This window comes from Phocoena phocoena, chromosome 9 (genome assembly GCF_963924675.1).
Source record: "Phocoena phocoena chromosome 9, mPhoPho1.1, whole genome shotgun sequence".
Taxonomy (NCBI): domain Eukaryota; kingdom Metazoa; phylum Chordata; class Mammalia; order Artiodactyla; family Phocoenidae; genus Phocoena; species Phocoena phocoena.
Genome location: NC_089227.1, coordinates 24,660,329 through 24,672,616, shown reverse-complemented (window position 1 = coordinate 24,672,616; position 12,288 = coordinate 24,660,329). Strand labels below are relative to the sequence as shown.

At 31.9% G+C, this 12,288-nt stretch overlaps 1 protein-coding gene across 2 annotated transcripts in view; it reads left to right on the top strand.

Annotated features, from left to right (window-relative positions):
• The window catches only part of HGF (hepatocyte growth factor), a 79,947-nt gene that overhangs the window by 56,764 nt on the left and 10,895 nt on the right, over positions 1-12,288 (top strand). For both annotated transcript variants that reach the window (XM_065884363.1, XM_065884364.1), the window contains exons 10-11: positions 4,900-5,002; positions 9,072-9,205. In XM_065884363.1, the coding sequence (XP_065740435.1) occupies positions 4,900-5,002; positions 9,072-9,205 (237 nt within the window). The remainder of the gene's footprint in view (positions 1-4,899; positions 5,003-9,071; positions 9,206-12,288) is intronic.

Genomic DNA, 12,288 nt, shown 5'->3' with positions numbered 1-12,288 from the left:
TTGATTGGGTAAAAAGGCAAAAGATTTTTGTGAAAACGATATAATAGTAATATACTTGGAAATCTGAATTCAAATAATAAAAATATCACTAAGGTAGCAGGATACACAATTAATATACAAATATTAATAGCATTCATATATGGTTTTGAAAATCTAATTAAAGAGAAAATTACATCTATAATAGGAAACAAAACTGAGAAAAACTTAGGAATAAACTTAGGAAAGTTGTTGAAATCTATGTAATTAAATTTTAAATTACTACTGAAAGCCCCAAATTGTACTTTAACATGTAGAAAAACATCCCTTGTTCTTGATATGAGAACTCATCATCATAAATACATCAATTCCACCTAAGCTAATTTGTAAATTTAATGTGATATTTTCTGATATCAAAAAATTCATTCTAAATTTTTCCTAGGAGAATAAACATGTAACTATACTAAGAAAAACCTTGAGAAAGAAGAGTGATGAGAGGTAAATAACCCTATCAGATGTTAAAATATTTTATAAAGAGTTTATAATTAAAAGAATGTAGTTCTAGCACATGAATAAATTGACAGAACACAGAATCCAAAAAGAGACTCCTTACTGAGATTATATTTAAAATGTGGCACTATATGTCACTGGGTAAAAATAAACTTTTAAAATATAATAATGGATCAATAAAGTTCTGTTTGGAAAAATAATAAAATTAAATCCATGCCTTACACCATACCCGAAAATAAACTCCAAATGGATAAGAGATGTAGTGTAAAAAGGGATACCATATATATACTAGAAGTAAACTTGGAAAAATGCCTTTATAACTTAGATGTGGCGATATGCTTTTAATTAACACTAAAAATCTAAAGGCAATAAAAGAAAAAAATAATAAGCTACATCAAAAACTTGCCATGGCAAAAAACATAAACAAACCCATCATATTTAAATTCAAAAGACAAATTTGGAAATAAGTCTTAAAATGTATATCACAGATAAAGATAAATATTTTTAATATATAAAAACTGTGAAAGTGAAAAGTATAGGACCAAAAAATTAAATAATGGACAAAATACATGAACAGAAAGATTTCTTTAGAGAAAAATATAAAAATTCCCTTAAATACATGAAAATTATGCTCAAATTCACATGTAACAAGAAAAAACTAAAATATAAGTGTTGAGATTTTTCATAATATGAGACTTTTATTTCTCACATATAAATTCACAAAAATTCAAAAGCTTGACAACACTATCTTGGCAAAGCTGTATGGGGAAATTAACTCTCATGCTTTGCTCTTGGGAGTGCGAAATGATAAAAATCCTTATGGAACAGAATATTACAATAATTAAATTACATATACATTCACCTTTTGGACCAATAATGCACTATTTGAATATACAGCTCCAATAATATGCAAAAACATATGCACGAGTTTTTTATTGCAGCATTTTCTGTACTAGCAAAACAACCCAAATCTACTCTGGCGAAATCACACAATGGAATACTGCAAATTTGCAGAAAGAATGATAAAACTTTTCATGAACTAATATGAAGTGATTTTCAGGTATATTATTAATTTAAAAAAAAACAAAGCACTAAAATATATATTTGGTATTCTATTAGTAATAAATAAAGGGATTTACTACTAGTAATAAAGAATGGGATATAATAATATATATAGAATATATATACATATAATTACATATTTATATTACATACGTATATGTGTGTGTGTGTATACATCTTTGCCAAAAAAGTAAAAAAAAAAAAAAAAAAGAAATATAAGAGCCATAAACAAGAAACTAATGAAATTGGTTACTTGTAACGGTGGGTAGTAGTGGGTAGAAATATGACACAGAAGCAAGAGGGAAAATGAGAACACTCTGAATACACAATTTCATATAGTTTTGACTATCAACCAATATTAATGTTTTAATAATGTTTTAAATGTTCAAAAAGTAATCTCAAGAAAGATGGAAAAAAACACAGAAACGTGCCTATCTGTATATCAAATAGATACCATTACTACAGAATTTAGAAAAAAATTCCAAATAATTTTTAAACACAATTTTCTGACTATATATAGCCTCACTGGAATACATTTAAAGTTAGATAACTTTAAATACCTTTTGAACTTTAAAGTGTAATTTTGCTATATTAGGACGCAGCAGCTTTAACATTATTTTGTGTACATTGGAGAATTCAGAAAATGAGGAAAGATACTGATGTTACCTAGAATCATGGTTCTCACTATGGGAGAAGAAATACACAAATGAAGACGAGACAAGGAAGAACTCTGGTGCTAGACTGGAGTCAGAGGGATCAGTTACTCATGAAGACATACACACACACACACACACACATGCACACACTTCCCAGCTCTATCAAATGAAAGGGGACTAGAAACAATGGTACCAAATAGCAATGAGCACACATAGCACCCACGTCTTCTCCTTACCTTTCATCACTAACATAAACAATGGCTCCTTGGTGAAATTGAAGATTCCAGGCCTAGGGCAAGAAAAACATAAAGTGAAGCTGGAATATCTTATGCCAGCAAGTTAATAAGTGCTCAAAATTTATGGCTTCCTCTCAAAAACCCATAACCCAGATCTAATCATGAGGAAAACATCAGACAAACCCAACTGATGGACATTTTACGAAATACTAGTTCTCCTTAAAACTGTCAGGATCATCAAAAAACAAAGTCTGAGAAAACTGTTACATCTAGAAGAGCCTTAAAAATCATGACAGTTAAATGTAAGGTGGTATCATGTGGGATCCTAGGACACAAAAAAGTACACTAGGAAAAAACTAAGAATTTAAACAAAATATAGGTTTCTGTTAGTAATAATGCATCAGTATGGTAAATAGTTGTGAGAAATCTATCATACTAATATAAGATAGTAAAAGTAGGGGAAACTATGTGGTATATTAGAATTTTCTGTACCAACTTACAACTTTTCTGTAAATTAAAAACTATTCTAAAAAGAAGTTTGCTAAGAAAAAAAACACCTAGCTCATATTCAAATAAAACGGTGGTAGTGGTAAGGAGGATCTCTTTCTCTAATACAGAAAACACAGGTGTAAAATCAAAAATGTATCAAAGAGCAGTACCAATATATCACATTGCACAATTGCTTTCTTCAGTAAGAAATTATCTGAAGAATTTACTACCTAACAGCCAAAAGTTTAACCTTTCCTAATGTAGAAAAAAATAGCACTGTCAGAGGAAAATATTTTAACTGATATATTCTGCATATGTACAGGAATTGGATTTTACAAATTTATGCTTTCTGAAAACAATTTTATTGTATATGGTAATGACTGATATATTATCTGTATCAAATCCTATCCTATTTGAGTTTTTCTAAGTTCAAATTTATGGATATCAAAACATGACTATTGAATATATTATTATATTTCCTTTTTACTAAATTAAATAACTCCTGGACAAATTATTATTCATTTAAAAATTTTATTAGAATTTGTACCTATTATTTATTCTAATCACATAGCATATTTAAAATCAATGATAATACACTATGGCTTACCAACTTTAATCCAGAGAATAATCTTAATGTTAATGTACATTTGTAGATAATATTTTATAGTTAAAACTACAGTTTTTATTCATATAAAAATCAGAATTCTTAAATAGTTACTATTAAAATATGCAGGATTATTTCAAAATATGGAATAGTGTTTCTTTTCAAATGTAGAACTGCAATTTACATATTTGGAAGAACTTAACTTCTTTTTTAAAATTCCAAATACGGACACTTCTATAAGTGTTTAATAGAACGCAAACTGCTCAGTTGAGAAAAAGTGAAAAATAAAACCACATGGGAAATGATAAAAGACACAGGAACCATTTTAACATGGCTTCCATTGGCTAAAGATGGAACAATCTGAGCATCAAAATGAACAACAAGAATGATAATGTATCATGCTGAGTAAAAAGAGAATCCATGAGTCCATATTTACATTACTACTACTAGCAGACTACTACTACCACTGCTACTACTACTAGTAGTAGTAGTACTACTTAAATGGAAGGAGTAGAGGAGAAGGAAAAACTTTCATTTATAGAAGAATAACAAAAAAGAAAGAAAAGTAGGAAATAAAAAAATCATTTTAAAACCAGCAGAGTAATAACTGATTCATGCAAAATTAATCAAAGTATGCCTAAGCCATTTTGTGAAAATTTGTTTGGGAAAAGGATGTAGTCAGCCTCAAAGGCCTCAAAATTTTTTTGTTTGTTTATCTTATATATGAAGAGAAGTTTTTCCTTTTTACCACTTAACCAAGTTATCAAACTCATCAATGATAATTGAACAAACTGACATCATGTGTCACATGAAATAATCCTGAAAAAAGGACAAAATATCACCTAGGCAATATTTCTGTATTTAACTTGATTTCATTCATGAGAAACTAATCAGGCAAAATGAAATTAAAGAGCATTTGTGAAACAGCTGGCTTGGATGACTCAGAATGTCAATCTCACGAAAGACAAAAATCAAAACACAACAAATGTGACTGGTATACGAGTGCTCATTATATCATTCTTGTGACTTTCCTGTGGAGTAAAATTTTTCAGTAGAAACTATTGGAAAATATATGTCACTCACAAAATTCTCATTTCTTTGGTGTCCCTAAGAGCCACTCACTTAATTTTTCTTTGATTTTTTTTGAATTTGTAATTTGATACATAAACTGTCATTTTAATGAAGAAGAAATTTGACTAAAAATAAAGATATTTTATGAGAGTTAAGTGTTTTTGCTTTGTACAGATTTTAGTGCTTTGTTTTAATTTTTATGTTGATTTTCATGAATTCATATGCTTGTAAAAGGAGTCTTTGTCCTATACTCCCTAGTATTCATTAGTCTTCTTTCCATATATTTTATGTTTAGATTGTTATCGTGGGAATGGCAAAAACTATATGGGCAATTTATCCAAAACACGATCTGGACTAACATGTTCGATGTGGGACAAGAACATGGAAGATTTACATCGGTAAGTAAATTTCTTTCTTTCAATATATAGTATGTAGTGATAACCGCAGATAGGTATATTGAGGTACATTGGTATTTCTTTCTATTCATTTATATATTATAGTAAGCTAATAAAAACATTAGATTGATCGTTCTGTGCAACTCCATTTAACATTTTCTCTCTACATGGCAAACTTAAATAAACAATTCAAAGCAGTACATATTTATTGAGGATTTACTATGTGTTCTGCTGTGTAACAGGTGCCTCGGGAACATTAACAAAAAGAACATTAACATACATTTGGGCTTCACCTTTAAGCATGATATGGTCATACGGAGAAAACAATTACACAACTGGATAAGACATTGTATAATGAAACGTCAAATCTAGTGTTTCAAATAGTACATTATAGGATTATATTCTCATAATTATTTAATTATTAATATTAGTTTATAAAATTGATAAGTGACCATCTTCATGTATATACACACCTTAAAATTCCACTTAACTACTAAAAACTTATTGAGACATGTTTCCTTGTATAGCTTTATTCTGATACACATGATTTTTCTATAATTAAAGAAATGGATATGTAATTGAAAAAAATCTATATATTTCAGAGAATTAGAGATTTTGACATTGGACATATTCACAACAAAAGCAGTTATCTTCCACTTGACCCCAGCAGTAGTGCTTGTGTGTTTGAAATTACAAAAGACGCATGAGACATAGTTGCAACATAGAACAGAGTTTTATTAAATATCCTGGAATATATACAGCAGGATTAAAAGAAAAATGGTAGTGTCATTTTTTTTTTGTGGTACGTGGGCCTCTGACTGTTGTGGCCTCTCCCGTTGCGGAGCACAGGCTCCGGACGCGCAGGCTCAGCGGCCATAGCTCACGGGCCCAGCCGCTCCGCGGCATGTGGGATCTTCCCAGACTGGGGCATGAACCCGTGTCCCCTGCATCAGCAGGCGGACTCTGAACCACTGCGCCACCAGGGAAGCCCGGTAGTGTCATTTAATAAAGTATCTACAACATGGTTGCTTTCTGTGAGTTGTTATCTCATTTGACCATCATAATCCTATGTGGAAGATACTTCTGTATGTGTGAATAAGAATTTAAGGATCCAGAGAAGTTGAGTCATTTTGCTCCTGGTTCCACTTTAGCTTTAAAGTTCTTATTCTCTTTCAAAATCTACTCACTAGTGGATGATATTTTTTTGACTAATATACTTCACAAACAAATAGTGATAGTTATAAAGCAGTGTTCTCTAACATAAATATGCAACTGACATATGTAATCGCACTTGTACTTTTTAAGTTTTCTAGTAGCCATACTTACAGAAGTAAAATTAAACAGGCAAATTTTTAAAATAATGTTTTTATTAATCCAATATTTCTAAAGCTTTTCATTTCAATATGTATCTAACATAAAAATTATTAATGAGCTATTTTACATTTTTATATTAAAGCTACAAAATCTGTTGTATATTTATAATTATAGCACCTTTCAATTTGGACGAGCCACATACTAGCTTTTCTGTGGTTACTCTGGCTAGCAGCTACTGTATTGGACACTGTAGCTCTAGGACTTCAAAGTTAAGCAGAATTCTGCCATCATGGATCTCACTCTAGTATGGAATGGCAGAAAACAGCAAATGCCAATGTTATATTAGAAAATTCACGAAAAAAGCATATTTTATGTTATGGGGCTGCAAACAAGTGACACCCACACTTAAATGGTCAGGAAGTTTTCCTACAGGAAGGGATGTTAATTGGGACATATGTAATAAGAAGGAGTTAGTCAAAGGAAGTGTAGGAGGAAAAGTACATCAGGCAGAAGAAATAACTTGTTCAAAAGCCCCAAAATGGAAGTGTATAAAAATCAGAAATAACTTTAATAAGGTTGAAACAGTATAATTTGGTTAATGTCCAGAGAAGAAATTCTCCAGTGGCAAAACCATACAGGACCCTGTAAGCTGTGTTAAGAAATTTGAAGAAAAAAGAAACAAAATTGAGTTATTTGTATTGAGGTGGATGGACCTAGAATCTGTCATACAGCGTGAAGTAAGTCAGAAAGAGAAAAACAAACACCGTATGCTAACACACACATATGGAATCTAAGGGGAAAAAAAAAAAAAAAGGTCATGAAGAACCTGGGGTAAGACGGGAATAAAGACACAGACCTACTAGAGAATGGACTTGAGGATATGGGGAGGGGGGAAGGGTAAGCTGTGACAAAGTGAGAGAGTGGCATGGACATATATACAATATGAAACATAAAATAGATAGCTAGTGGGAAGCAGCCGCATAGCACAGGGAGATCAGCTCGGTGCTTTGTGACCACCTAGAGGGGTGGGATAGGGAGGGTGGGAGGGAGGGAGGTGCAAGAGGGAAGAGATATGGGAACATATGTATATGTATAACTGATTAACTTTGTTATAAATCAGAAACTGACACACCATTGTAAAGCAATTATACTCCAATAAAGATGTTTAAAAAAAAAAGAAATTTGAGTTTTATCCTAAGCATTAAAGGAATTCATTCAAGAATTTTAAGCAAGAATTGGCATGATTAAAATTAATGCTGATTTCAACACTGATATTTTTAAAAGCATTTTTAGAAATATGGTGGGGTGGATCTAGCTCTTCACGGACTTGTGAAAGACAACTGTAACCAACTCTGCCTTCAGTGATTCCATATTAGAAGTCTGACAGTTTTATGGTGGAAGTAGCTACAGTTACACTACAGAAATATGCAAGAACAACAAATAAAGACCCTCTGCCCCCATACACATTTCAGAGTGCTAGTTGTTAAACATTTACCAGCATACCACTGGAAACACGTCGCATATTTATTCAGGGATGCAATGGTTATAACTCAATTCATTGAGTTTAGGTTTGCCTTTGGAAATAGTTAAAAGTCATGTGGAACCAACTTGTAGGATACTGATGAATGATTAAGTTGCATGGTACCATTTTGGTTTAAGAACAAACTATGACTGAGTAAAGAGGTAACACTGTGTGGTGGTTTTGAACACTGACTCTGGAAAGAGCCGTGTGTTCAAACACTTGTTCTACAGCTTAAAAACCATGTGACCCTAGAAAAATTAATTGTCCTCTGTGGATTTCAATTTTGTCAAATACAAAATTGCATAATCTTCTAGCCTGTCTCATCAGGTTGGTCTAAGGGCATATATGTAAGTCATCTGTAATAGAATATGTCACATAGTAAGTATTGTATGTCTTTACTGTCATATTGGTCCAAAAAGTAAATCCAAGTTTAGTAAGATAGCTCAAGTTTCTATGTTGAAGCTCTTCCCAATTTTTTAAAATGACACATTAATTATGTTCAAGCATGGTAGTAATTAGTAATCCAAAACAAATTAAGTTAGGATGTATAGTTTTCATGACATGGTCAGGATGGCCATGTGGAATTTGACTTCATTAATGTTACTGAGGTAAATGTAAATATTGATGTTATATGAGTGGGCATGGTCTTATAACATACAGTATTTTTGCTTTACTTTTGTAATAAATTTAGTTAAGATGTAAAATGAGAAAGGCTGAAGTGTTACTCAATTATCTGTCAAAAAATCATATTTTGTAACTATATGACCAATGAAATTTTAGAATTTAATAATTTTATTAGTACATTATTATTGTTTTCAGTGTATCTTCCAGTACGTTGTCATAGTAATGTTGCCAGTGATGCTTCTTTACATGTTTCTGAAACATGAAAAAAATACTTCTGCAATAGCTTGCATTTTCTAACTTAGATCTTTGTCACAGGGGTATTGTTACCTTGCCAGTATAGTTATTAAATAGAAGCAAAGTCATAAAATCTTTTATCACTTTATCTATGCTGATTATTCAGCCTTATTCCTGAGTTAAAGAACATCCTTCCAAACTGCAAGAACAACAACAAAATAAGTCTCAAAAAAAAAAAAAAACCAAAATTCACTGCAGGTAGCTTGTGTTGTATCTGTAATGAAAGTTATGTACTAGGATTATATCTTCTTTGTGACATTTTGTTTCTCTTGGACAAGATGTGCATTTTGTGATGTTCAGAGTTTGTTGTTTATGCAGGCATATCTTCTGGGAACCAGATGCTAGTAAGCTGAATAAGAATTACTGCCGCAATCCTGATGATGATGCCCATGGTCCCTGGTGTTACACGGGGAATCCTCTCATTCCTTGGGATTACTGCCCTATTTCTCGTTGTAAGTATATTTTGTGATCTTTTTCAGGTGAACCATTTTAAATATACTGCATGCCCTCTAAAATGATACCTTAACCAGAGGTGGAAATAGTGTAGGAGGGCTAGAGTTGATCCCAAAATAAGGATGCATTCCAGACAACAACACACATACACACAACTTCATCTCTCCTCTAGACAAGGGGACAATCTGCTGACCTTTTAAAAGAGATTTTCCTCCCTCAGAAGATTTCTATTTGGAATTCAGAAGTAATACATGGCCATTGTTCTGACTGGGCTAGAAAGACCTCTCCACCCACCATCCCACCAATAAATACTAACTGTTCAGCCTCTGAAAGTAGCAGAGCTCTTAGCAAAGTCCCCAGCCCACTAACAGGTCCATAAACACATCAGAGATAGTTGTGCTTCCATTTTCTTCTCAGCTGTTTAGGCCAAGACTAAGAAGCCTAAAACATTCCATCTACTTCTCTGAGCCCAAGATGATTTTGTTTAAAAAGTATTAGCACATAAAGTAAAAGACATACGTAAAATGTATAATATATGTCTGATACACTTCATGTAAAAGAGCACCTATATAGCAATAAGTAAAAGATGAGATGATTTGAGAAAACTGAAGATGAATCTTCAAGAATAAACTTAATAAACAAATGAAAAGATATTAAAACTTAATAGTAAGAAAATATAATAATTATAATGAAAAGATAAAAGCATAAGAAATCATTTCCACCTATCAGGTTGGCAAATAAGAAGATGATTGCTAATGCCTAATATTAGTGAGAACCTGGGTAATCAGACTCTCTCAATACTGTGCTGCTCTGTGTACTGGGAAGCCTGTATTGAAGTCAGTTTGGGGAAACGTATCAGGATTTTCAACCTCTGCACGACTGACATTTTGTGCTGGATAAACCTTTGTTACGGGAGGCTGTCCTATGCATTATAAGATGTTTGGTAGTGTCCCTGGCCTCTACCCACTAGATGTCAATAGCATCACCTCCACTGAGAACTGCTAATGGAGACTAATGTATATTGAGATGAAAATATATCCTCAATATGTTATTGATTGAGTGAAAAAGACTTATAAAGCTCTCTTAGTAGCAAGAGACCATTTTACTGTAGTACATCTCTCACAGCTGTTTATAGCAGATATCTATTTTTTTTTTTTTTTGCGGTACGCGGGCCTCTCACTGTTGTGGCCTCTCCCGTTGCGGAGCACAGGCTCCGGACGCGCAGGCTCAGCGGCCATGGCTCACGGGCCTAGCCGCTCTGCAGCATGTGGGATCTTTCCGGACCGAGGCACGAACCCATGTCCCCTGCATCGGCAGGCGGACTCTCAACTGCTGCGCCACCAGGGAAGCCCTATAGCAGATATCTTTAAACACTATGTTAAACTGCCTTCTTGTTTAAAAAAGACTCGTTTTATATGTTCAATAAGAGTCCTGTTTTAAGAATATTTTTCACATGAGACAAAGCAGTAGCAAGTACCTTGAAAATAGCAGCAAAAATACTCAACTTTAAAAGAGATTAGATTAAGAAATGATGTTTGCTTTAAAACATAAAACACAAACACAAGTCTGTATTTTCCATAATATACATCAAATTAAAGAGGTAATTTCTCAGCATAAATTGTAACACTAGTCACGTTTCATGAAATTTTAGCATAAAAGCAAACTTTTAAAATATGATGTTAATCAATTTTATCTATAGTTAAAACTTGGAACTTCCCAATCTATTTTTAATAAAGAAATTTTCTATAATAGTAAGTAAATATCTTATATGTTCACAAAGAAATAGTATTTCATATTGTTATATTTCATTTCATCAGCTTTAATCATAGCCTTTCAAATTAATTAGTGTTCTCCTAATGTTCCTAACTTATCCCAGATTAGGGTTTGCATAGGTCCTGAAAATGTTCTTTTATAGAAGATGTCTTTCTGGTTTTAACATTAAAATAAACAAGCAAACCGACCAACCTTTCCAACCTCTCTGGTGTACAAAAAAAATTTTTTAATGGTGAAAGTTGTTATTTTTTCTAAGTATTAGCTTTATTTCATGGTACCTCTTTGTGAAGTTTCTACGATTAAGAATAATGGAGGCTAATAGACTCTTCAATGACCTAGGAAGAAGGATAAAAGTCAATGACCTGGCTTCTAAAACAAGTTCTATTGCTTTCCCTATAGAATTCCAGATTTCTAAAAATCACAGTAGCCTAATTTTAGTACGTATAGTTAAGAGTAAAATGTTCCCATAGAGAACTGTGATTTGGCTTATAAATTTGAGACAAGACTCTAATAACTTTAAAGTTTTTAAAGCATATTTTCAACTAACATTTTTAAACTAAAAGTAATGTGCTATTGAAAGACTTCAGGGTGTTGCTAGTATTTGATTAAATGCTACTGCAGATAACTCATTTATTTCAATGTATTCTGAACATTAATTAATTTCAACAAATATTTCTACACTGTCATTTTTCTAACTAATATTTATAGCCAGGATTTATTTACAGTTTTCTTGCTGGTGAAAGGCTAATAAAATTTATCTTTAGAAGATTTGAGTTCTTATTTATTTAACTTCAGAGACTATATATCATTTTCATACTGCACATTTGTATTACAAACATGTAAAGGTTTGTATTCCTTTTTAAAAAATGCTTACAAAATAATATTTAACATATATTTTTAAGGTTCTCAAGATGCAAAAATAAAACTGTAGAAATGTCTATATTTGTCTATACACATATACACAGTTTATCTTAGAAAATTCTTAAGTATTAAGAGAGCATAGTGGTTTAGAGTTTCAACTCTGATTTCCTGGGTAAGGATTTCAGTTCTATCACTTTAAGTGCCTTGGGTAAATTACCTCCACCTCAGTTTGTATTTATCTATTCATTTGTTAATAATTTTAAATTGTGCTCCTATTGTGTGCAAAGCCCTATATATCATTCTAGGTATAGAAAATATAAACATTTCCTATGCTCAAATCGTTTTCAGTGTACAGAGGAGACATTTTACATACATAATTGCAAATAAAGTCATTTAAATACACACATATTAATATTAAAATATATAATAAGAATGGGAATACAAATGT